Raw genomic sequence first — 27637 nt, 5'->3', positions numbered from 1 at the left:
TCAGAGAGAAATGTCTGAGGACACGTGCAGCTGCTGTCCCGCTTTCCACTTGGCGCTGCGGCGAACTCCGTCTGCCCTTCTGTACGGCTGATTCCTCAAATCTGACACGTAGGATGAAAAAAAAAAAAGAAAACATACTCTTAGATAAGCATGGGGCTTTAACGCATAAGATTGGGTTTAAATTGCATTTAACTTGACTTACAGTATATTAGTTATTATTTGCAGTGGAGTAAAAAGGTAGTTTTTGGGGCCTGAACTTCACCAAACCTCAACCACAGCTTAGTTTAAAAGGATTTGCTTTCACGTCTATAATTCACAATATCCTCTTTTAAAAGCATCAGGCGGTTTCAGTTGAGCCTTAAATGTACAAATACTGTAAAGAGCACTGAGGATATTGGCAGATTATGACGTGTGTGTATGAGCCCGTTTCTACTTCCTCTCCAATTAGTATCAACTTCCAAATAAGTTATGACTATTAAATGTGTGTGTGCAATATAGTAGAGCAGATTATTGCATTTTTTTTGTGGAAAGAAGCACCAAAATTGGCACAAAAAAAACCATTAGCCACACAAAAATCAAGATGGCTGCCATTGTTTCCACCAATTCAAGCTCCGAAATGATATTTCCAGGGCAACTTTGTATAAAATTGCCTAATAGGTATAATCTTGATATCAAATCATACATTTTTATACTGGAGAGGCTAAGAAGCTTCCTTTAAAATCACTGAAATCAGCCCACGAAATAAAAAATTCTGATGTAAAAGACGGTTGGAAATGGCGGCCATCTTTAATAATGGCCTTTAAAAATAAATAAATAAAATAAATGCATTTTCCTTTTTGAAATTTACATGGCTTATGCATGGTTGTTTTATATGAACTGGATAGAGCACCGCCCCTTCGCTTCCGTTCATTCCCATGAAGCTGCTCACCCAGCGCATATGCCCAAAAAGTTTTTGACTTCCACGTTTATTTCCGGGTTATGGGGCCCATGGAGCATGCGCAGTAGTGTCACTACCATATAAAGATCTATAAAAGCCTGTGTCCATGTCTCGAGGTGTCCTGTGGACACTTTTACAGGCGTCTCTTTTACTATTGCGGTCAATGGGAAAATTGCTTTTGGGCTCCATGGGGTTTTCTGTTGCAGTACCCACAGTGGCCACCATGTAAAAATTGTCTTCAAGGCATTTCAAAAGAATGACCCATTCAGTGAAATGGTGCTTCTTTCCAGATGTGATTTTTTTTTTTTTTTTTGCTAATCTACTCTACTAATATGTATGTGGTTGATTTTAAGGGTTTATAATGTGACGTGAAATGAACAGTCACATCTTACGTGTTTTGTTTGTATTGATAATATGGCGAAAAACCCTGCAATGTGATCATAACCATGCAGACGAGCTTTATCATCATCATCATCATCATCATCAATAATAATCTGTACCATAAACCAGACGAGGCCCCGGGAGTCACCTCGTCACTGAAGACAGAGTCACAGAAGAGGCGAGAGGAGCGTTTGGCAGAGCGAGCCGTGAAGGGCACGGATTTTAACGCTGGAAAGCGCCGCAGACGCAGAAGAAGAAGAAGAAGAAAAAGCAAGGAATAATCAAAAAAAAGAATGAAATAAGTGAAGATTTTTGAAGAAAAGGAGGAAGCAGAAAGATGCAGAGTCACGTGGTCTTCAGGTTGTTTTCCGTACCTGTGATGATGTCCTCGATGGCTCCGTCCTTCCCCTCCCTCACCAGAGGAGACACCTGCCTCCTCTTCAGCTCCGCTATCAAGTCCATCTGCGGCAGTTTGGGCGCCACGGACACCTGAAACATCCCAAACATCCGACATCTGAAGCTCCGCTGTCGTCAATTATTGCGCGGATTTCATTTGCAGAGGCGAGAGCAGGACAGGTGATCTTTTATGCATCGCCATTGTTTTTAATTTAACAGATCCGTTAAAAGACCCCCATGAAAGATACATGTGCCTCTGCAGTGTCGCATAAAAACAATATAATTAAGCCGTCGCATCACATTTTCTACTCCAGTAAAAAAAGTTTAACTATTTAACGACGCGTTCTGTTACTTATTTAACCGTTCTGCGTCCAAAGGCGAGTTTTTTTTTTTGGAATATTTAATCAATTCCTTTGTTAAATCAGGATTAGGGACGTCAGTGACACACTTTGAGTGCTCTTTTATTAAGTTTACACCAGGGCTGTCAGAATACATGTAACTAAATGTAACCAAATATAATGTTAAATAAAGGTAACATGTTGCTAAATAACTTTCTGTGTTCATCACTTGTCGCATGACGCGTATACAATGATACATTTGCGATCTAGTGGTGGTGCCGTCACTTTGCGGGTAACGTAATCGTCCATGCATTGTGGGAAATGTAGTCTATGGTCAACGCACGCCTTAAAGCAGCATAGACCTATTTTAACACAGATTTTTTAAGACCAATTAATCACTCGCGGGACACATAGAATGACGTGGCGGGCCACATCTGGCCCCCGGGCCTTGAGTTGTGGTTTAGACCTAGCTTGTGCTAACTAGAATGGAAATTCTTACTTACTCTAAATAATTACTCTAACGTCACCTTTTCACCTAATTTCAGCGAGCAGAACTGAGACGTTACCTTATTTTCCACGACTTTAGGCTTAGGTGGAGACGTTGGAGCTTCACAGCTCAGGACGTGTTGTTTCCTCCTCTGCTCATTCTCCAGCTCAGCTTGCTGTCAGGGATACAACACCGGAAGGTAAAATAATAATAAGAATAACAACAACAACAACACCAGCTCTGGTTTGTTTAAAAGACAATAATCTGACCTTGTACGCTTTGATGAATCTGACAAAAACTGGGAAGAAAATGGAGGGAGGAGTCGTTTTGGAGTTCTCTCCGAAGTACTCCACGGCCGAGTTGTACACGTCCTGTAAGAGAATATAACACAGAATCAACTTCAGCTCTTGAATTTACCCCAAAAATGAATATACACTCTTAAAAATAAGGGTTCCAAAAGGGTCCTTCTACAAGGGCTGATGTTCTACCTGGAACCATTTGCTTCTGAAAAACCCTTTTCCCGAAAAAAGGGTTTTTAAAGGGTTCTTGGTAACACTAATGGTTCCAGTAAGAACCATTTTGATCCAGAGAACCCTTTGAAACCCCTTTCCTGAATAAAGGGGTTTTAAAGGGGTTCTTGGTGGAACCCTCCAAAAGGGTTCTCCTACAAGCTAGAAGAAACTTATATGGTTCTACTTAGCACTTTTATTTCTAAGAGTGTACACAACACAGTTATCACAGATGCTTCATTAAAGTTTGACCTGTGCCGTTTTCCCATCAGCCGCGAGACGGTCGAGCACGTCCGTGTTCCTGCTGACGAACGTCTGCAGCACGGGGTTCTCCTGCTCCACGGAGAACTCCCTCTTGGTCACGTCCATGCCTCTCTCCAGAGCTCGCACATCCTGCAGGATACTGTCCAATGAGACTGCGAGAGACACAGAGGCACTGTCATTTTTTTTTTGTTCAAAAGGCCACTGAGAGAGAGAGGCCTTCAAAATTAACATTCCCATCACTGCGAGTGTCGCGCGGTAATTATATTATATGGCATTTAAGCCGAGCGAAAAGGTCACGCTGTGGTTTCAGGGTCAAAGGAAAAAGATAAGCTGCACAAAGGCAAGTCTTCTTATTAAATATGACATTTGACACTTCTATTTAGGGCTGAAATAATGATTTGGTTAATCAATTAGTCCAGTGGATTAGCGTGTAAAGCAGGTCAGTTTGACACCTTTCCAACAAAGAAATGACTCACTCATGGACGCCTTGTCCAGGAAGTGCAGCTCCGTGTAGAAGGACCGGAGTTCAGGGTATTTCTCACGAATGATGCCGACGATGAAGTGCAGCAGCGTTTGTTTGCGGTCTGTGGATTTGGTGTCTAACAGCTTTGGAAAATGAAATATGAAAAGTCAAACTTTGAAGCCTGATATCGTGTAATACGGTTGTGGTTCGAAGCCGTTTTTGCTCACCAAGTCCAAACTCTGCAGGCGGAAACCGTACGCCGCCCCGCGCTTGCTGCTGTTCATGTAGTTCCCGAACGCTAAGATGATCTTTCGGGTCATAGAAGAAAAAACAAATAATGTGACGTTTACTTTTCTGCAACATTTTTAATCATCATCGCAATAATAAAAGCAACTGACCTCAAGGATTTTCTTTAGTTTCCCCGAGGATTTGATCGACATTGACGCGGCAATGATGGCATCGAGTTGCTGAAAGAATAAAGTTGTATGTATTTTGCACTGAATTTGACTTTTACATCAGTGCATTTGTCATGAAGTCCAGTGTTTATAAGGAACTTTACTCTTCTTTGTTGTAAATAGTTAATTGGTCTCATATATTATGCAGCAAGAGGAGGAAAAATAAGCTTTTATATACTGTGTATAAAAGTTATTCGGCTAACTATGGCAATGTGTATTAATGTGCACCGTCCCTGTCAAAACAAACCCATAAAATTAAAAGTTAAACTAAACTAGGGAAGAGATATTTCCCCCTAAATGGAAAACAAATGGTCTAGAGTTGTCGGCAAAGTCAAGGAAAATTTACTTTTAAACCCTTTAATATCATAAATATATGCTTCTTTAAACAATAACTCTACAGAAAATATCTTTAAAATCCAACGGTTTTCTAAAGAAACATGTTTTCCTTCAGTATCACATTAGAGAGTTTAGTTCAAAAATGTACAGAAATGGTCATTATTCCATGTAGAAGAAGTAAAGCAGATTATACGGTGGGTGATCAGGGTCAAACGTCATAGTCAAACTTTGCATGTTACTTAAACTTTCCTCCCTGACACTCAGCTCATGTTACATAACCCCCCCCCCCCCCCCCTTCACCCCCACAGGGGAACTCACAGGCTGGATCAGCCGGACGCTCTCGTGGAAATTGCCCATGAAGGTGAGCGTGCTGATGTGCTGAGAAAGTCGCGGGATCTTGCTGAAGTGAACCATGAAGCGGTCCTCCTCGCTGAGCTCGTCCACGGGCCTGCCCTCGCACTCGTGGCTGTGGATGAGCTTCATCTCGTACTCTGTGGGGATGAAGCGCTCCAAGAGCTCGAGGAAGTCCAGGCTTAGAGATTTCTGGTTGTACCTGCAGGGAGGATTCCGATTTTATAAGTATCTTATCTCATACGTCAGTAGTGAAAACCATTTTTTTGGGGCAACCGTTCAGGGTGGGCGATATACATAATGTTATTCTTTAATGATATGATATTGCCATAACAATAATTAGTAGTCTTTTGTTGGTTGACGTGGAACAATGTATAGTTCACAATTAGTAATGGGCACCTTAACACGTCATGTTTACGGAGTCCAGGCACCGTTTACCAGTTAGCTACGTTAGCTGCGTTAGCTCCCTTAGCGCCGGTTGGTCACTAAGGGATCTGTTTGTTAAACGAAAAGAGCAGCGTATGGAAGTAAATCTGTGCCATCTGAGTTTGAATTCGATTTTCTAGCACTGAATTTTTTTGCATCGAAATTAGACTTTGAATTTTAAAAACCATCAAATTTCAAGCAGTTTTTTTTTTGCCATTGATTTTTTTTCATCGTTGAAATTGTTGAAAACGTTGAAAAAATTCAGTTGCAAAAAAATTGATGTCTCAAAAAATTCAGTCTCAAAAAATTCACTTGCAAAAATTCAGTCGCAAAAAATTCATCATCGTTTTTGCAAGTGAATTTTTTGAGACTGAATTTTTTGCAACTGAATTTTTTGAGATATTGAATTTTTTTACACTGAATTTATTTCAATGTTGAAAAAAAATCAATGGCAAAAAAAAACTGCTTGTAATTTGATGGTTTTTAAAATTCAAAGTCTAATTTCAATGCAAAATAATTCAGTGCTAGAAATTCGAATTCAAACTCAGATGGCACAGATTTACTTCCATAGCAGCGCTACAAATAACTAGCGTACCTGTGTACTGCGTATGTGTGCCTCTGTTTTTTAAAGTTTAGCGTTACTTTACAGACTCATTTTAACATGTGGTCACGTAAACATGACGTAACGCGCGTCTTTTTCCGGTCAGTCATCGTGGAAATGCGTCACACGTGTGCGCTAACGCCGATAACGGCACTATTCACTATAGAAACACATTTATGGTTCAAAAACATACAGAAGTAACTCATTCTAACTTGATGAAACAATATAGATAAAAACAATAGTTTGAATTTCATGGACATGTTCTTTAGGTTTCCCACTTACGTCTCGATGGCACGGCAGATGTCGGACGCAGCCATTCCTTCTTTGCGCAGCGTAATGGCCAGGTTTTTGGCCCTGTTGGGCTCCATTATAGAGACTTTACTGGGAGTCTTGTGGACCATTTTCATCTTGATGGTGCCCACGTCTAACGGCGCGGACTGGGCTTTGGTCTTGAACTGCTCCTCAAAGTTAGCCATGTTTAGCTCCTGAGAGAAGAGAGCAATTAGGATACGATAGTTTGTATTTATGCCACATCAGCATCAAAGGAAACGGAGATTTAAAAGACTGGAAACACGAATTATTGTTCAAACCTCTAACACGTGCTCATCATCCAGCTCGTTGAAGACGGTTCCTGCCACCTGGTTAGACTTGAGCGCCTGCCAGTTGAACAGAGGCATGCGGTATTTGGTCTGAACCGTCTTCTTTTTTTTAGAGCCTAGGAAAAGAAATTGTTCCAGATGATCAATTATTGATATTAAGCAAAATAACACAAAAGGGATAATATCGCATGAGACCCACCTGAGCTCCCATCAGCCCCACCTCCAGAAGGCAGCAGAGGAGGTGGAGGAGCAACAGGTGGAGGAGGAGGAGCTGTCGTTGAGACGAGTGGCGGCGGTGGCGGAGGTGGAGGAGGAGGTGGCGGCGGCGGTGGAGGAGGAGGAGGTGGTGGAGGAGGTGGTGGAGGTGCAGAAGCTTGTGTCTCCACTGACTGCAGAGAACCTTCAGAAATGGAATCCGGGGAGTCCGTGGTGTCATTTCCTGTTCCTGCTTCATCTTTGGCTGTGGCATTGGGGGAAACGACACGTTCAACGAAGTTAATCTTCTTTTTTCAAATGTGTTCTTCCATCTGTGCGCGTTCACTAAAGACCAACTCATAGAACAGCTCTCGAAATCCAATATTTTCAGGGTGAAATGATCTCGAGTTGCGGCCGTTTTGCCGTCGGACTCGCGCTGATTTATCCAAGGTTCGTGAAATGGAAATGTGAATTTTGATGTTGTGAGTAATAAGTCAAGTCACGATATATTGGCTGATGTGAAGTCAACTGAGAAAAGTTAGATTGACATTCTGGCTGCAATTTACTACATTTATTAGAATTTATACCTTATCACTATCGCCTTATAACAAGAGAAACCAAGTCTGAGCTTGACCAGGAACCTTTATGTGTGGAGTTTGCAGGTTTTCTCTGTATCTATGTGGGTTTTTCCTACAAGTACTCCACAGTCCAAAGACCAATTTGATATAAATGTGAGTGAGCATAAATGTGTGAGCTAATTCATTTTCTAATTTTGCCCCAAGAGCTCACTTAAGTTTTTGAAGGAAAGGCTGAAAATGTAATTTTAAAATATGGATTTTTTTTCTTTTCTTTTATGTTTATTCAACATTTTAATGTGCCCTTGTGACAAAAAATATCTCTTTCTAAACTTAAAATTGACTCTTTCAAGTGAGTTGGTTGAATTCAAAGTGAATATGTTATTATTTGAACTATAGTTCCTGAAGAGGACGACCTCATTAGTGCTGCCAGGTTTCATATTAAAAACCAGCTCTGACCTTTCTGTATCACGTGCTGGATGACAGGAACCACCTGAATCTCCAGGTGTCCCGACGAGGAGCGCTCCATCCGAACGACCCCTTGCTCGACCAGGGCTTGAACTTTGGCCTCCAGCTCCCTCAAGGCCTGGGTGGACTGGTCCTTGTCTCGCTCTCGCTCCCTTTCGCCTTCGCGCTCCGTCTCGCGCTCTTGTTCGCGCTGCTGCAGCAGAGTCGCCTGAGCGCTCGATTCCCGGAGACTCTCCTGTAAGACATACATGCGTGAGTCATTCTAGCCTCTCGGAAAAGTGGTGAAACAAGTGCAGTTGCTCCTGATTAGTGACTTTTGGAGATGTCTGACACTGATTCTGGATGAAGAGAATCATCATCAGTACTTTCTATTCACCCAGGGCCGGCCCAAGCCCTCCATGGGGCCCTAAGAAAAATTTGGATTTTGGGGGCCCTCTGTTACTGCCAATAATAATGATGATTACTGATCATTCACACACCGGCTATACTAAAGGTATTCTACTTATTCTACTCTGTCACAAATACGAATACACTTGTAAATCTAAATGTGAGAACTTTTATGTTGCATGGAAGCAGACACCAGATTTGCAAACTTACAGAAACATCTTTCAATTAATATTTGGCAAAATCAGCAACTCCCCCTACTGGTGACAAAGAGAATCAATACATAAAACCAAACAGCTTATAAATAAAATATTAAGATATTAAGGTCTGAAAATCTAAAAATGTGCACAATCTTTGGGGGGGGATTGACTTTTATATGTAAAAAATACAGCATTAAATAAAATAAACAAATATCAAACAAATACTGAAATAATAATGTAAATCAACAGAGGCACCCGGATCAAGGTAATAAAAATGGTTTATAAATAAAATATAAAGTTAAATAATCACATCTGACAACTATGTAAAAACTGTGAAAAAGCTTTGATAAAAAATGGGGAGAAAATTTCGAAATAAACTACAGCAACCCAAACTTTTTTTTTAGTTAATTGCTCTTGGGGGCCTCTAGTGGTCACGGGGCCCTAAGCAGCGGCTTAGTTTGCTTATGCCTTGGGCCGGCCCTGTGTTCACCCATCGGGAGAAACTGGAAAACCAGTGTTTTAAATATTCAATAGCAAACAAGATGAAGAAAGAATAATGTTTTTCCTTTAAGGAAACACAGAGAGGAGGAGAAGAGTGAACGTTACCTTCAGGAGCTCCACTTCTTTGGTGGTTTGAATGAGCTTTTTCTCCAACTCTGAGACTTTCTCCATCGCTTCCCTGTCGTTCTCCTGAAGTCGGCTGCTGAACTGTGACACAAGATTTAGGAACAGATCATTATTATCTTCATATGCCCCTAAAAGTTATTTCAAATTCAAATGTTTGCCCGACAATCACTCAATAAACCCAAAACTACAAATGAATAGCATTTTTCTTTTGGGTAATTAAAGTCTTCTTCATACCCTTTAATCCTAAAAAAGGATTAAGTCTCTACATGCTGTGTATACCTGGATTTGGGCAGCTTGGACTAGAAGTGTCTGTAAACTGCCACCTTCAGGTCAGATTAATCTATTGGAGATTAAATGTGCAGCACAGTTTAAGTGTATAAGAAGGTTCTAAATCCTGCCTGACAGCACCTGTGTGTTCTGCTCCTGCAGCTCCTCCATGTGCTCCAGCAGCGTGGTCTTGGTCTCGGCGTCCTCCAGCAGAGTTCCCACATCGAACACGTTGTCCAGGTAGGCCTGGATCTGCACCAGCAGCCTGTCGCTCTCTGTGAACTTCAGCCTCTGCACACACACACACAACAGAACATGTTAGATTAAACAAAAGAACACAAAAAAAACTGTGTCAATTTTCAAAAAAGGTCAAACTTGCCTCCAGGTAGTCGTCCAGTCCGTGTCTGGTGAACTCGTACTGAAGGTGAACTCTGAAGTTCATGTTTTCCACTGAGTGGACCACGATGTTGATGAACTGCATGCAGGCCACCTGACGGACAGACAATGAGAATACTTTATATATATATACATATATATAGTATGGGAAAACTCAGGATACATTTGTACTGTTAGAAAACTGGATATTTAAAGGTGCATTATGTAATAAATCTAAAGAAACTGGCCATAAAATCCTCCTAATATGTCACAGAGACTCAGGAATAATGTTCATATAACAAACTGAACTCACCAACAACAACAGTACAGACAAAATATTTGCATTAAAACATTTTTTTTGCAGACTGCAAATCATGTTTAAGTTTTAAAATCATGTTTTGGCATGTGGCGCCACCTACCACCGTCTACCAATCATTGCAGTCAGTAGAGTCTCAGCTGCCGAGCAACCACGGGTTGCCAGTTACGTAAAAAAAAAAGAAATCTAAAAGACCTCGGTATTTTGAATTTGAATGTAGTAACAGTTTTTGGCCACATTCTTACATATGGCGCCTTTAACGTATTCGTCAAATAACAGAACTTTAATTGAGTGTCTTTGTATTTGTGACTGCTGTGTTTCATCGTATAATTAAACTGTTACCCGACAAGCATCTAATCAGCCAATATAACATTATAATATAATATATTTATAAATTAATTACTTGCTGGATTTAAATCATCCATATATTCACATTTGTTCAAATGTATTAAATGCTATGCAGTAACTTTTTATCCCTCCTGGCACACGTCATAATCAAATAAATAAATAAACACATTTTAAATTTCAACAAAAACATTCCCTGTACTCAGAATTCACATTTGCATAATTGCACACAGGTCTTTTTTCTTTTTAATTAAACAGGACGACTGCCATTTTCTGGGGTTTAAGTGGTTCATTATTCCTATTGTTCTGGTCCACACTGTGTTTTATACAAAGAGGCTTTGTTCTGTTGGTATGATATGAACATAATAGAAATCTAACCAAAACACCATTTAAGTCGTTTAGAATGACAATTAAAAAGGATTAAACTTCACCATGAAGTCAATGTTGCTGTCTTCAGCGCGGAAAAACTCCATGAGCTTCTCAAAGCGGCTTTTCTCTGCACACACCTGAAAAAAACAACAACAACAACAACATCAGATCACAGCAGGCAGCTCAGTATGAACACTGACATGATATAATTACGCCTTTAATTCTCCTCAGTGTGATTCATGATTAATTGTTGAGTTCTGGAATCTCTGTGACGTCTCCTGAGATCTGAGACACGCTCTAATGATGACGGAAGACATTCTGTCGACTGTGTTTCCCTCCACTTGTACTCACCAGGGGGCAGTGTACGCACACAGAAATGTATTTAAAACACCATCCATCCATCCTATTCACTGTATCTACCTATCGCTTGTGCTGTGACGACAGATTACTCGGCTGCCGTTTGTTTGTCTCATTGTGGCCTCAGACACATACAACAGTGCAGCGTCGTTACTTTTTTTTATTTCTCCAGGCGAACCAACACATAATATTCAGTGTTTTTCTTTTATCTCCTGCTGCCCACGCAGAGAATGTTGCTTTTGTGAAACGGAGGTAAATCCTCACAGTTTTCTCTCAGCAGAACCTCTGCAGTCTGTCTCTGTTTGCCGCCTCATATTCTGCCCCCCCCCCCCCCACCCCACCCCCCTTTTTTTTTTTTGCCCACTCATGTCTGCTAAATAATGCAGCATGCCGACCTGGCAACCCGCACAGTCCAACGCAACGCTCGTGTTCTGCTACCGAGGGACACATAAAACCGGCTCCTGGCTGTGTGCCCATTGACCAGGAGCACTCTTTATCCCACTCTATCACTCTCTCCATCTTTCTCCCCCCAACCCCCCCACACACACTCCTCAATCTCCCTCTGGCTCTCATCCACACACACACCACGTTACTGCAGCAGCACCAAAAACAAGAGCCGCTCACTGTGATACTCGAGTCACTGCTGTGGTAAACTGACGCCGTGCTAATCAAGCAGGCGAGAGAGGACCGGTGCTGCCAGAGGATTTGGTCCTTACAAAGAGCCAGCTTTAATTTAACGTTGGCTTTCTTCCTCTGTTTGCTTGGTTACAGGGCAGACACCTGAAGAGCAAAACTAATACAAAAAATGACTTTCGCAGCCTATGTCAGCTGGGATTGGCACAAGAGCGCCCCCCTGTGACCCTCATGTGCGGGATTAAGCAGCAGAAGATGACTTACAATCATTTCCTGGAGGCTTAATCCTAATCCTAACCATTTAACCTAACCCAAACCTCACCTTAAAACATGTCTTCGCCCAAAAAATGGGACTTGCTTTTGGTCAAGTGTCCATAATGTGGACTGTGTAAACAGATTCTGGTCCCCACAACCTTAGTAATACATGGACCGCACACACACACACACAGACACACACATTTTGAATAACATTTGCAATGAAAATCACGACAGAGCAGCCGTGCGCCTCCGCAAACCAAAAATCTCAAGAAACACAGTCACAATAACTCCTTCTTTACACAAAGTATGGTGGGGTTTTTTCCCTCCTTTCACCGCAACCGGCCTAGGCAGATGGCTGCACATCATTGAGTCTGGTTCTGTCAGATATTTCTTCCTGTTAAAAGATTTTTTCTCGTTGGGCTTCTATTGAATTGAATTGAATTGGTAAATTATGGCCACAAAAGCCAAATAAAAAAAAAACGAAAACTGTTCTTCCTGTGGAGCAAAAATATTGACTTTGGTTTGTCACGTCCATGACTTTCAGACCATGAGACTACCCGACACTATACACTGAACACGTCTCAATCCAGAAGCTAAAATCACTGGGCGTTACAAAAATAGACGTCCAGGTTCACATTCATGCTCTCGTCTGTCAGCGCTGCAGAAACCACAGGAGGCGACGCGATGGCGACAGTTGCTGCTTTGTCAGGCAAAGATGAGAGAGGAGGCCAAGGAGAGGCCAAAGACAAACGCAACAAGTGGTTCACATTTATTTTTTTTACACCTCTTCACTCGCTGGCGGCGGGACAACTGCATGCAGCAGCTGACAGGGTCGGGGCGGGGGAAGGGATTGGGGGGGGGGGGGTATGTCCCTTTGGGGGTTCCCCTTAACCTGCTTTTAAACACGTTAAAGAACAAACTGGAATGTCAGAGGTATTATGGTAAGAGTTGATGTAGAAATCCTTAAAAATAACATGGAAAACCATGAACATATAAACATTAAGTGGCTTTTTTTTGTATTAACTTAAAGGTGCATTATGTAATAAATCTAAAGCAACTGGCCATAAAATCCTCCTAATATGTCACAGAGACTCAGGAATAATGTTCATATAACAAACTGAACTCACCAACAACAACAGTACAGACAAAATATTTGCATTAAAAAAAAATATTTTGCAGACTGCAAATCATGTTTATGTTTTGAAATCATGTTTTGGCATGTGGCGCCACCTACCGCCGTCTACCAATCATTGCAGTCGGTAGAGTCTCAGCTGCCGAGCAACCACAGGTTGCCAGTTACGTCGGAAAACGAAATCTAACAAACCTCGGTATTTTGAATTTGAATGTAGTAACCGTTTTTGGCCACATTCTTACATATGGCACCTTTAACATTCAGAGTCATTTACCACCATTTTACTTCATGGAAAAGTAGCATAAGTGTTGCTTTTTGCGGGGAGAATCATAATTTCTTATTTTAACACACATTTTAACAAAATTCTTCGAAAATATCAAAAGATGTTTTATGATTTTCTGCATTTTTACTCAACAACCATTTAAAAATCTCATAGAAATAAGAGAATTGAGTGTTACTCACACGGTTTTTTCCACAGAATTGAAATGTGAAACATTGTTGGAATTAAACTTTGTGATTCTACTCATAAAAAAACAAACAATAAACATGCAAACATATTACACATTACTTCAATCGTACCTCTTTGAAATTGTCGAAGGCCGAGAGGATGATGTCGTGGCCTCCTCTCACCAAACAAACAGCAGCCAAGAGCTCCAGCACCAGCGCCTTAGTCCTGAAAGATAACATTTGAATCATCAACATTCTTCTTTTAATGAAGAGTATTGTATATATATAAATATATACATATATACAGAATATGTTTTGTGTTTACCTTGGGTTTCTGTTGTTGAGGCTGAGCGTGATCTCATTGACACAACACGGATGCTGCATCACCAGGTTAAACCCAGACTGACGACATATATGCACACAAAATGTATAAGTATCCTTTAATGATGTATTTATTCATGTATTTCTTGATTGTGCATCTTGTAATCGAACAATTAATTATCATTGTAAATTTTGGCCTGGTATCTTCCTCTTCCAGGACACAAAAGGTCGTCCAAACTAAAATGTCGAGTGGGCGGTTGTTTCAAAGTACCTGGTAGTTCATGATGGCACGTAAACACATGATGCAGAGATGCACGTCGTCTTTCTGGCTGACGACGCGTGAGCTCCTCGCAGTTTTCCTGTTTTGGAGAGAGTGGAATCTGCCAGGTGAGAGATGCGGCAGTTACGGGTTTGTTGTTAGCAGCCCTGAAGCCGACCGACGCTTAAAAAGCACAATACATCAGTGTTTGTGATCTTTTACTTCTGCTAATCAGCCGTAGAGAAGTGGTGGCTTTGATGACACGTGGTATGTTAGACTTCGGAGCTGCGGATCAGCGCCAGACAGAAACCGGATACTCTTGTTTTTTTTTTCTAACGAGAGGCCGGAGAGCGTGTGTTTGTGTGTGTTTGTGTGTGTGTGTGTTTATCTGCGATGTGACAGATTTCTCAACGATAAGGAATGCACTTCCTACACGACAATCATACGTCTGAGAATCTACGCTTTTGAAGTGATGCTTCACACACACATGCTCAAACTACTACTTATTGCAATTTCGTAAGCATTATTGTCATTTTAAAGTGACAACATTCAGACATCAGCTCTTTTACAAATGGTTGCCATGTCCACTGAAAGACTTAAGCGACCAATCTATATTATTATTATATAGTATTATTTTCTCAATCTATTAATTCCATCCAGTTGTCATAGGGCAAAAGGCAGGGTACGCCTGTCCATCACAGGGCCACATACAGAAATAGACATGGTATGGTTAATTTAGAGTGTCCAAATTGCCTAATCCTAACCCTAATCTGCATGTTTTGGGAGGAAACCAGGGAGAACCTGACAAAAAAATAAAAACACACACACACACACACAGGGGAGAACATGCACAAAAGGGTCGCGAACCTGGGTCTTTTGCTGCGAGTATGTATAAAAATGGATGTGGACAGAGATTTGTGATTTTCACTGGTACAATGTCTCTTTTTGGAACTGGAAATGTACATAGGTCACTTGCAACAAGCATCTACTGCAGGGGTCTCAAACTGGCGGCCCAGGGGGCCACCTGCGGCCCCCCAATCGATCGCATCCGGCCCCCCCACTTAATATCATGAGATAATGAAAACATGGCCCCACCGTCTTTTAAACCCAGTGTGTAGCGAGGTGATAGAATATATTATGTTTGCTTTTTTTTTATAACAATAATAAGAAGACATTTATAATCATAATTATCCCATTATTAAATGTATCATATACAACATTCAATTACGTACATATATATATATATATATACGCTTGTTAGGGCCCGAGCCACAAATGGCAGTGGCCCCCGAAACGGGTCCTGGTCCAAATTTTAATTACAGTTGTCCACACTATTATTTATGTAATTTAAAATAAATGTTTTTGATATTAATACATTAACTTTGCATCATAAAGAGTATTATTAAGTATACGTGTGATATCATGATGCAATATTGTGAACAGTCTCAAGGCCGGCCCCCTCATGACCCAATAGATGCACATTGGCCCCCAGGTCATTTGAGTTTGAGACCCCTGATCTACTGGATGATACCAGCTGTTAATAACACTAGAATTCACTCATAGGTGACGGGCCTCATCGTTTTTTCCTCTAAATTGGAACAGAATTTCTAAAATCAGCCCATGGCCAAGAGGAGAGGGCTAAATTTGGCTAAATTAAACTGAAGGGTCACCAGTTCAATTCCCAGCATGGGTCAAGGGCTGGGAATTGGCGCAGATACGTGCTTCCCACTGCCCAGTTTGTGTGGTTCACCACTGCTGTGTAATAAAGAAGGATTAAAGGCAAATAACGCATTCTTTAAAAAATGTTTACTGTGTGTTTTAAATCAATTCTGAGTTATTTTTGCAACCAGTCAAGTTGCCCCCCCCCCCCCCCCCCCCGGTGGCTAAATGCTACTTCCATTATACTTTACTGCTTTCATTTAACTAGTCAGGGGAGGGAAACACAACCCCTCATATAATTTTTCTGAATATGCCTGCATGTATTTGTGTACGAGTGCTAGTGTGTGCATGTTAAATCCTCCTAGAAATCAAGCGTAAACAGCCTCAGCTCTGCAACAGGAAACAGTTTTTCGCAGAACCAAACCTAACGTCTGCAGCTTACGAAGGATTTCTGTGCATGAACAAGCACTTTGTCAAACACTGTGATTGTATTTTTGTTTGAGTGCAAATCGACATGATAACAAAGAGCATTAACTCAGGGTTTGTGATGACAGTACTTCACGCATGTGTTCTCCTCTCTAGCCAAAGTGGACACACCTGTTTTACATTTGTATTCCTTCATACTTTTTTTTTTTGTCACACACAGTAAATATAACGTCTGTCTTCCCACCTGCCTGCGAAGCCCTTGCTGCTCTTGGAGGCGTTGTGCGACGGAGAGTTGCTGGCGCTTCTGCTCACGTCCTCCATGGACTTTTCCGCCGTTCTGTGTTTATCCGCGGGCACCGAGCCGTTGTCCAGGGCGTCCGTGTCGTACCTGCGAGTCACAGATGTTTGACAGATTTTAATTTTGGTTTGATGCAGTGACAGGGAGTGTGGTCCTGTTCAGATCTGGCACAAGTGCCCTGACAGTATCAGCTGACAGACACTCATTTTGATGCCAAACGGGAACACATTTGTGTTCATACTGTTAAAATGCATCCCAGACCAACTCCAAATGCATCTTGGGAAGTCCATGTGTGACCTGATCACCTGTGATGCATTATGCAAACACCAGATCTGAACTGGGAGCAAAAATGTGCAGTATTCCACGCAGGGTTATTATAGTTAACGAAAAGTAAAACTAGCAGTTAAAAACTAATTTAGTTAACTGAAATGGTTAGCCTAATAGCTTAATTGCCTAAGTTATTTTTTTGGTTTTGATTGTTTTACCCCCCCCCCCCCCCCACCCCCAAAAAAAATGTTTTTTCTTGTTTTCCGAAAAACGTTCAATTATGACTTTAGCAACTATGCTATCAGGCTAACGAAATTAGAGATTTGATAATCCATATTTTGTGTCACGTTCTTTCATCCTTTTCCGGCGTCTACAAGTCAAGGCTTTCTCTTAATACTTGAAAAACTAAGACTAAAACTACTAAATCATTTGTTGAATTAACTAAAAACTAAACTGAAATAAAAAAAATAAAAAAAAAGCAAACTGGAAAACTAAATAAATAAAAAGAAAAAAGTAATGAAAGAAAAAAATCAGCTGACACGTACGTGACAGCACTGTGAGCGAACGACAGATAATCCACGAGAACATCTAAGCCTCGGTTCTCCTGGTTTAGGAACTCCTGAGCCCAGCTGAAAGCAGAAAGTACGTTCGGATTATAGTGATTTTTATGGAGAAAGTAAAAAAGAAAGAAAAAAATAAAGATGACTCACCCGATGTGATTGGTCCTCAGGGAAATCTCCAGCTCTCTCAGGATCTGCGTGGACTCCGGGACGCGTCTTTTAAACTGACACGAAAACATGATATTATCTAATAAGGTCAGTAAATGCTTCATTATTCCTAAAATGACACAGATGATGAGAGGATTTAGAGCACCTTGTTCCACGCTAATTACTGAACACTGATTTAGGATTAATTGAAGGGTATATTTGGTGTTTGGAGTGTACAATCACTACAAACACTCAGAAATGTCTCAATTATTCAATCAGAGTGGATAAATCTACAGGTTAGCGTTTTATTTCCTTCCCAATATAAGTTTAATCGAGAAAAAATATGGTGTTAAGAGTTGAAGATATTAAAAATCGCCATAAAGTGTCAGATACGTACCTTCCGACTGACTCCTCCGTGATCCAGATAACTCTTCAGCTTCTCCAAATATGCCGATGGCGGATTCTTTACTTGAAAACGCTCCTGCACACACACACACACACACACACACACACACACACAGAGAGAGAGAAAAACACACAAACACAGAAGTGAATGTTTTCATTACACAACATTTCCCAGGCGGTTTGATCTAAAAAGGCTCCCAGATATGATTCTAATATGATGCGGCAGTTATTTTATATTAAATTATCCTCTCAGATCTCAGATCATCCCTCAGTGGAGAAAAGCTGCATGAGTCACAGTTGTTTAGGCCGAACCCGCTGCTGTTGCTACAGGGATGATGTGCAATATTGATGAGCGTCCTCATGTGTGTGTTTGTGTTTGTGTTTGTGCAGGTTGGGATGTTTTTTTTTGTTTGTTTTTTTTTAAACACATATTCAGCATTAACTAGGTGCTTACTAACATGCATATAAGTCGCATACTAGCTCTTTATTAGTAAATATAAAGCATATATTATGTAGGAAAAATCTTAATTCATGTCATAATAGTGGTAGAATAAGGTTATGTAGAGTAAGCTGTTTGTACGTGCTTAATGATTACTAATAAAGGACTAGTACGCGACTTATATATGTAAGTAAGCACCTAATAATATTAATTATATATAATTATGTGTTCCCTAATCTAAATTGTTACCTGACTTTAAATACAGATTTAGGTGGAATTCAAAACACACCTGGTCACAGATCAGGTCCCACTTCTTCTCGTTATCGTACTGACCGAGGATCTTCACCTTGTCCGGTGGGAGATTCATCGTGTTCTGGAAGGAGAAATTAAAAAAAGTGCAAATATTTTATTATTATTATCATTATTATCTTGTACCTGCATGATGTTCTGAATGAGACAGGGAGGAATATGTGCTCTGATGTGACCACAAACACAATAATATCACACATCACTGGCCCCTGGTCAGTTCACCTCTTCACTAATTCATGACCGTGCTGTAAACGGTTTCACCCTGAGCTTCGTCACAGCAGCGTCCACTTCCTGGTGACTCTCTGCGTCACAGGCGTGCGATAACCGCACTGGTCATGATATCAGGCTTGGTTTGTCACAACACATCTGTTGCTAATGTTACACCGCTGCGATTACACGGAACCTTAGATCAAATCAATAATGAGATATTAGTAGTGAAGAACAGCCCTTCTTCTGTTTCTGGGGATGAATTATCCTCAGAAATCTGACTTCCTTAATCCTTAATCTTGTTTATTGTTTGTACTGTATAATAATCTCAAATTGGACAAAGACAAATCCATTTGAACTCCCGAACAAATGGCGAACACGCGTGTACATGTGGCAACGAAATCAACAAAACTTTACAGATTAGAAAAAAATTGTCCATGATTCAAAATTTGATGGGAAAACTTTTGGCCCCAAAAGTAGAATTAAAGAAAGTGAAATATAGTAAATAATAGTTCTCATGAGAGTGTGTTCCAAAGGGTTACAAAAGGTTCCTTCTACAAGAGTTGAGGTTCTACTTGGAACCATTTTCTTCTGAAAAACCCTTTCCCAAAGAAAGGTTTTTTCAAGGGTTCTTGGTAAAACTAAAGGTTCCAGTAAGAACCATTTTTATCCAAAGAACCCTTTAAAACCCCTTTCCTGAATAAGTGTTTTTAAAGGGTTTTTGGTGGAACCCAACAAAGGTACTTAGCACTTTTATTTCTAAAAGTGTACACTCTTAGAAATTAGGGTTCCAAAACGGTCCTTGTACGAGAGTTGAGGTTTTACTTGGAACCATTTGCTTCTGAATAATCCTTTCCCAAAGAAAGGGTTTTTCAAGGGTTCTTGGTAAAACTAAAGGTTCCAGTAAGAACCATTTTTATCCAAAGAACCCTTTAAAACCCCTTTCCTGAATAAGGGTTTTAAAAGGGTTTTTGGTGGAACCCAACAAAGGTACTTAGCACTTTTATTTCTAAAAGTGTACACTCTTAGAAATAAGGGTTCCAAAACGGTCCTTGTACAAGAGCTGAGGTTTTACTTGGAACCATTTGCTTCTGAATAATCCTTTCCCAAAGTAAGGGTTTTTCAAGGGTTCTTGGTAAAACTAAAGGTTCCAGTAAGAACCAATTTGATCCGTAGAACCCTTTAAAACCCATTTCCTGAATATATGGTTTGAAAGGGTTCTTGGTGGAACCCTCCAGAACCCTTTTTGGCTCGAGGTGGAACCTTTTTATAAAAGTTCCACCTGGAGCCAAAAAGGGTTCTCCTATGAGGACAAGCCGAAGAACCTTATATGTTTCCACTTTTATTTCTAATAGTGTATGTGACTATGTAACTTTATCACATGTTTTATACCCACAACCTTAATTTGTCAAGTTAACAGTAAACTAATCCAACTGTCATGAAATGAAAGTACTCAAACTGCACCTCCTCTACCTACTGTGTTGTAAAATGCCTAATATTGTATAATAATTCCAACACTTGTGCATTTGCGGTTCAGGATTTGTTCAGAAAAGCTGCTCAATGACAAACTCCTAACTTCTCGTTTGTCAGCTGTAAAATCTGTCCGGATAAAGTTTTGTCCTTGGTGAAGTTTTTTTTTTTTCTGAAAAGTCCACATGAAAGATTCCGACGAATCCGCTCGTGGTGTCCCCATTTACTGAACACAGACACATCAGCTGTACTAATTATAATCTCACACCCGCCCGCACACACACACAAACACACACGCATGTAAAACTGGGCTAATCGACAGGAGACTCCCACTCAAGGACAAAACCCCAGTCAGCAGCAGCATAAATGCCACAGAACCTCCTGGTGTCATATCTGTTTACCCTCATCAGCCCACCCTTCCTCCTCCTCCTCCTCCTCCTCCTCCTCTTAGTCACTGAAGCCGAGTGACCTGAGCGTCCATCACGAGCTCACGGCTCAGCTCAGTCAGCATTGACTCAGGCCTGCAGAGGAATGTCCAGCAGTTGTTACTTAGTGGGTGATTTACTGCTGTTTCACCTTCTCCAGAGGGGCCTCAGATATAATAGTTAAGCCTCAGCTGAAGCACATTATTAGCAGCTTCTATATGTGAGTGTTCTTTTTTGTAACAGCGCTGTTGTAATAAAAAGTCGTACCAAGCTCCTGAGTGTGCGTCATGCTCAAAAACAGGGGCACAGGAGAATCAGGAAATCAATGTGTGTGTGTGTGTGAATCTGATAAACTAGGTCTGACGAATGGAGCTTATGGATCAGTAAGTGCTGCTTATATTCAGTAACTAAAAGTAGGGATGGGATGATACCACTTTTTTGTGTCCGATACCAATACCGATATCAAAAACTTGAGTATCTACCAATATTATTCAAAAACAGTCGTTTTTTTGACTAGAGCTGAAGCTTTTTTCATGATTAAAACAAGCTTTCTGATCGCTTAAGCTTCTTAAATGGGAATATTTTCTTTGTTTCTTTGCTCCACATAAACAAAGAAATCATTAAAAAACTGAATCATTTTGGTCTGTGGACAAAACGAGACATTCGAGAACATCGTCATTTCCAGGTTTGACAAACACTGATCAACGTTTTTTAACATTTTCTGACATTTTATGGACCAAACGATTAATCGATTACAAAACGAATTGTTAGTTGCGGCTCTATTTTTGACCATTTATGAACTATTTATTTTATTAATCCCGTAGAGGTAATTCTCTCTCTGTATTTAGAAGCAGTGGGGGTTGGGTACCTTGCTCAGCCCTTCTTTTGACATGGTGGGGACTCAAACTGGCAACCCTGTGGTTACAAGCCAAGTTCACTTGGCCCTGAAGCTGTGAACAACACATTTGTGCCGAGTCATTTCAAAACACATGACTCTCCGACCGTGTATAGCAAAAATCGTGCTCTCAAAAAGAAGAATTAAAAAGCTAAAATGTGACTTTTTCGGACTGAAACCGATTCCCATCCCTAACTGAGGGAGTTGTTTTCAAAAGGCTACGTCATTCATATTCATACAGACTATAGACCAGACATCAATTAGAACTTATTGTTCAGTCTGGTTTGGTGTTTACGTCTGCGTGTGTGTGTGTGGTTTCTGAAACCACTGCCTTGTGAATTCAACACTTACTGACACTCTTAAGTATAAATGTAATAAAACTGTGTCATCTTTTAATACGTGGCTCAAACTGCAGGTATAACGAAAGAAGTGGGACACACGTGTGTGTGTGTGTGTGTGTGTGTGTGTGTGTGTGTGTGTGTGTGTGGGTGTGTGTCACTGAATGATGCATACGGACTCGCTCCCGAATCCCCTGAATGTGCTGACTGTCCCCGAAGCGTCGATCAATGAAATTATCATGAGTTTGCAGCAGTGGCTGAATAATAATTACTTCTAAATCTGGGTTTTCTCCCTGAAACCTTTTACTCTATTTTCCTCCTATGATCTGATTTCACAACATCACACAGTAATCTGGAGCTCAATCTAGAGCTTGTTTCTGCTCTTGTGTTTCGACCGTTTTTAACATAGCCGTCCCACTGGATTCACGTGAAGAACAGGATTCACATGAATTACAGGATCCTTGGGTTAGTGCAAGGGAAACTATAGTGGGGGGGAGGGGGGGGTTAAAGGCTGCAGTCACCAAACCAACTATCTGATCATGGTGAAGGTTTTGCATGGGGGTTGATGTCACCCGCTCTGAGTAGGGAAATCATGACAACCATGAAAACTCTCTTTGGTAAGCAGGAGTAATGTGCTGCCATGTAGAAAATGATAAAAAAAAAAAAAAAGGTGGCATTCAGTTCAAAAATATAAATGTTATTCTGCCGTATTGTATTCTAAGATGTAGAAGAAGAGCCACAAAATGACCTCCCCTTTAATTTTCTTTTTTTTTCTGTATCTCTGTGTATGTACAGTTCACAAATCCACAGATGTACATTTACAATTCCACCCACTGCTGCGTTCCCTGATGGGAAATATGCAAAGTGTTATGTAAAAAAGGACGAGGAACTAAAGTGCTCCACGTAAATCTGGCAAAGCTTGAACGACGCCCTTGGTGAACTCACAGTCACAAACTGTGCACATGCACGTTTTTTCATTTTCTTGATTTCCTGCCATTTTTGACGATGCTGCAGCGGCGGCATCATCGTCGTCATCGTCACGCACAGGGAATCGTCGTGTGATGAAAGCATCACTGACATATTCTCTCTCTCCCTCCCCCCCCCCCCCCCCCCCCGCTTTCCTCTGCTTGGATATCGCACACAAATACTGCACGCTCGCATGCAAATGATCCAGCTTTGCACAGGACTCGTTTTGTCTCTTTTCCCTCTTTTCCCTCTCTGAGCATCTGCAGAGAGAGACCAACGACACACACACACACACAGACTGCACAGGCTGGTTTGCATGCAGACCCAGTATCTCAGAGCAGGTTTTTTTTGCTGCATCGACAGACGATGTGGGGCGAAGGGAAGGGGGGGAGGTGGTGAGTAGAGAGGAGGTGTGGGGGGGGGGGGTTCTGGCATGGTGGAGGAGAGAGGATCTATATTTGGTAACAAATCTGAATGTTAACAGCCCAGTTTGGTGTCAGAAGAAGACTTTTTCTTTCTCTTTTTTAATCTGATGCAGTGATTAGTTAAACTGATGCAAATGCCAGCTCACACTCTGCTGCAGTTCCATACCCAGCAAAAAAAGGCTAGAAATCTGCAGCACTTGGCACAGGACACTTGTGGCACAGTCACTCATTGTGGGAGTGAGTCCACATCCAACACACACCCAAGCCTGCACAGCAGTTCTTCTAAGGACTATAAACATTATTCCTTAACTATAATCTTAACCAGGAAAAACTTAACCAGTTCCTCAGAAATTAGGTTTTGCCTATGGTTTAGGTTTCTCCATTCAGGACAAATACAAGTATAAACACACACTTACAGTTTGCACAGCTATTCTAGGTAAGACACTGCACTAAATTCATTCATCTGGGCAGCTGATATAAAGCATTATTCCCTAACATTTAATGCCCAACTTTAACCTAACCACAATTCAAACCTTCAAAAAACATGACCAGTTCCTCAGAAATAAGGTTTTGCCTCATTAGGAGAAGTTTCTGGTCTTGAAGACTACAGGTCCTGACAAGGATAGTGTTTAAGCTAGAAAATGTCCTAAAATGCAAGTATAAACACACACACAGTTTGCACAGCTATTCTAGGTAAGACACTGCACTAAATTGATTCATTTGGGCAGCTGATATAAAGCATTATCCCTTAACCGTGAACATTTAATGCCAAACTTTAACCTAACCACTATTCAAACCTTCAAAAAACTTGACCAGTTCCTCAGAGATAAGGTTTTGCCTCATTGGGACAAGTTTTTTTGGCTTAAACACTAAACACGAGGTTAGAGTTTAACCCTAGAACACCATTGCCGGGTGGTTTTCACCCGAGCAAATACATTTATGTGATTTTTTATTTTCTTCATTATTAATTTTTTTTTTTTGATTTTTTTAAATCCCCAATTCCTCATTTTCCAGTAACTTTGGAGCATTTTTATATGGTCCCCTCATGATTCCTTTTCTTTCATTTTGTTAGACATGACACAGTTTAAAATAAAAGAACACTACTCAAATGTGTCATGTATTGTCATGTTTTGATATATTTTGATGACGAGTACTTTTTATTGGGTGTATTTATTATCTCGGGTAAAAAAAAATCACCCGTCGTTAGTGATGGTGTTTTGAATTTGAGCGATAGTGTTCTAGGGTTAAGCTGGGAAAATGTCCTAAAGAGGTAAAAAAAAATACAAGAAACTGCATTGAATTCCATTCATTTGGACAGCAGAATCAGTTTTCTCCTAACTTTAAACATAAACAGTTAACTAATCTTACCACAATTCACTTGTGAGGACTACTATGCAAATTAGTGCACAACAGCTGCACCTATGACGTCAAAGCATCAAACAGCTGACCTGCTGTATCAAATGTGACAATTACTGATAATTAATGACAGTTTATTAGTGAATATGTATATATTATGTGAACTAAAGATGGATAATATAGTTATCATTATTATTATTATTACCTCTGTATGTGTAAAGTTGGGGACACAACCCTTGTTCAACGTGTCGATAAACCCCAAAACATCATTTTTCAGGCCTTTAGTCAGAACATCATTTTCACTTTTATGACTACACTTGTCTACATAACAACACAAAGACATCAGCTGATAGTTTAAGTGACATCCTTCTGCCAGCAGAAGTAATTAGAGTTGTGGTCCTGCCCTGAGAAGAAGCGTTTAAAGCTCTCGCCCATTGATTGAACTGCTTCAGTGGAGGGACGTCCCATTTATCAGGGCTCTAATCGATGGCTCTATACCTTCAGCCTCTCTCTCTCTCTCTCTGTGTTTGTTTGTCTTGTGTTTGTGTGCCATCACCGCATCAGCTGCACAATGATATCATCACATATCATCATCGTTCACCTCGAAGGCCGCGATGAGGAGGAATGCAGTCAATCACGCGGCGGAGTCGTCGGGCAACATAGCGAGCATAGCCGCGTTAGCGAAGACGCCACATTAAATGTGTCTTGTTTTTTAGCGGTCGTCACAGTGTGGACGTAAAAGTCTGTCACTGTCGTTGTTCGACGGGAGACAATTGACGGCTCTGTGAGGTGACGACGAGGACAAAAACAGAGTTATCTGTGGTGGGGAAAAAATGCTGCGCATGGAGTCACTGTTTGGCCATTGTTGGGTAAATGTTGTAGAGTTAACTGATCATTTCCGAGATTCACACAAATCCAACCATTGTATATGGTGCACAGCCAATCACGTGGCAGCAAATCAATACATTTAAACCTGCTGAACTTCAAAGGGGGTCGTACCAATGTTCCCCGATCGAGCATCTGACCTTTGTTCCCCACTTGGTGGAAGCTTGGGTGTGGAGCTCCAGGGTAAACGGTTAGGGTTAGGGTTGGGGTTCCGGTAAGGGTTAGGGGTAGGGTCCTATGTTCCCCAGTCTCATACAAAGTGGGGAACATAGGACCCTGGGAACAGAGGACCCGGGGAACAGAGGACCCGGGGAACATAGATACGGTCCCCTTCAAAGTATCAGAAATGAGGGAGCTAGCTTAGCGCTAGCGCTGCGATGACTAATCGATTATTAAATGAAACGTCAACTCTTTGGGTTAGGGTTAGGGTAAGGGGTAGGGTCCTATGTTCCCCGGGTCCTTTTGGGTGAACAGCGGGGAACATAGGACCCTTTTTTAGAGAAAGGGTCCTATGTTCCCCGGTCTCATACAAAGTGGGGAACATAGGACCCGGGGAACATAGATACGGTCCCCTTCAAAGTATCAGAAATGAGGGAGCTAGCTTAGCGCTAGCGCTGCGATGACTAATCGATTATTAAATGAAACGTCAACTCTTTGGTTAACTGATTCATTGGTTTAAAAACAAGTTTTTTGCTCCGTGTATGAAAGAAAGTATTCAAACGTAATCCTTTTGGTTTGACAAACAACAAATCGATTCATCTAGCATATAAACCACAGATTAATCGATAATGTTTGGTTGCAAACTTTCTACGAACATGGCACGTTTGTTGGTCTGTAAGAAACAAGACGATCTACTGGGATTTTCCAAGCACAACCATCTCAAGGCTTTAGGTCAGAGGAGAATGTCCAGACTGGTTTTTAAATGACAGTATCCCTCATTCTAACCATGTTCATCCATATGTGTTGACAAGAGCGTTTTGAAGCCCAGGAACGATAAAACGATGGGATGTTGATGGATGAAGTTCGACATCCTCGCCCTCTGCCTGTTTGCTACTCAAAGTTAAGTGAGCATGACAAGCGTTTCCTAAGCTTATGACCAAGGAAACCTCACCTAGATGTGGTGCGATTGGTGACAGCTTATGAATCGAGTTAGCAAATATCTGTTTCGCTAGGGGGGAAATGAGTATTATACTTTATATCTGATATCAATGGGCCATCAATTGTTGAGGAACTGCAACAAATGGGTTTGTTTTGGATTCATGTAGTGGTTTATGAGCACAGAAAGCTCATTTGGACAATAGGAAATCGTCATTATTGACTTTCTTTAGTGTTAGCTTGCAGGTCATTTTAGTTTCAGGGATTTTATACCAAAAATACTCGTTTTTCAGGAGGTCAGGAGTTGTTGCACAGACTGACAACAAAGGCCCTCCCCAGACCACTACAACTACAACTGCGCCGACTCTTAGGTATTTTAAGCTGATTTGAAGCCGTGCCTGTGCTAGTTCAGTTCAGTTGCAGTTCGTCTTATTAAAACGTAAACAGATCTGCCATTCTCCATCCAGTCGAACCGTGCAGTGAGCCCTAATGCTGCAGTAAGCCTCCGTATAAAGAACCTCTCTGTATGTATCTTTCCACAGCGACATTGTGTACCTGGCACAGCGATAAGCTTGTTTCCGAAAAGGAACGCGCACACATTTCCGACATATCCTAAATTCTTTGCCTCTTTGTGTTGCTGCTGCTGCTGCTGCTCTGTGTGAAAGGTGACAATGTGCTGCAGCAGCAGCAGCAGCAGCAAACCTGCACAGCATCAGCTCACCAGCACGCCGTTGAATCGCTCCTCCAGCTCTTCTTCAGGTGGCATCGGGAGCTTCGGCGCCGCACTTGGCTTCTGGGGGCCCGTGGAGCCTGTGGAAGGCAACGTTGCCGTCTTGCCCTCCTTTGAGAGGGGCACCTCCATACTTCCTGCTGCGTTCCCCATGATTGTAAATCCAACAGTTTAAAAAAAAATTTAAAAATAAACTCTTCTCAGGAAAAAAATAGTCTCAGTTTTGCAGATTCAAAGTCAAGTTCTTCAAAGTTCAAAGTGACC

At 41.2% G+C, this 27637-nt stretch overlaps 1 protein-coding gene across 1 annotated transcript; it reads right to left on the bottom strand.

Moving 5' to 3' along the window:
- Nucleotides 1–27526, bottom strand: LOC310939053 (formin-like protein 1; the record flags this gene model as incomplete). Its single annotated transcript, XM_083903720.1, has 26 exons — nucleotides 1–101; nucleotides 1693–1807; nucleotides 2619–2714; nucleotides 2809–2910; nucleotides 3301–3464; nucleotides 3789–3918; nucleotides 4003–4083; nucleotides 4174–4242; nucleotides 4885–5119; nucleotides 6227–6429; nucleotides 6535–6659; nucleotides 6743–7003; nucleotides 7773–8016; nucleotides 8972–9073; nucleotides 9401–9550; nucleotides 9639–9749; nucleotides 10727–10801; nucleotides 13624–13717; nucleotides 13817–13893; nucleotides 14084–14192; nucleotides 16401–16544; nucleotides 17267–17350; nucleotides 17432–17505; nucleotides 17826–17909; nucleotides 18562–18645; nucleotides 27365–27526. The coding sequence occupies 26 exons, from the start codon at nucleotides 27524–27526 to the stop codon at nucleotides 1–3; spliced, it is 3276 nt and encodes a 1091-aa protein (XP_083759846.1).
- Nucleotides 27527–27637: the final 111 nt, after the last annotated feature.

Source organism: Microchirus variegatus (assembly GCF_963457635.1).
Source record: "Microchirus variegatus genome assembly, chromosome: 17".
In the NCBI taxonomy this organism is placed as follows: domain Eukaryota; kingdom Metazoa; phylum Chordata; class Actinopteri; order Pleuronectiformes; family Soleidae; genus Microchirus; species Microchirus variegatus.
This window is presented reverse-complemented; position numbering and strand designations above follow the sequence as displayed.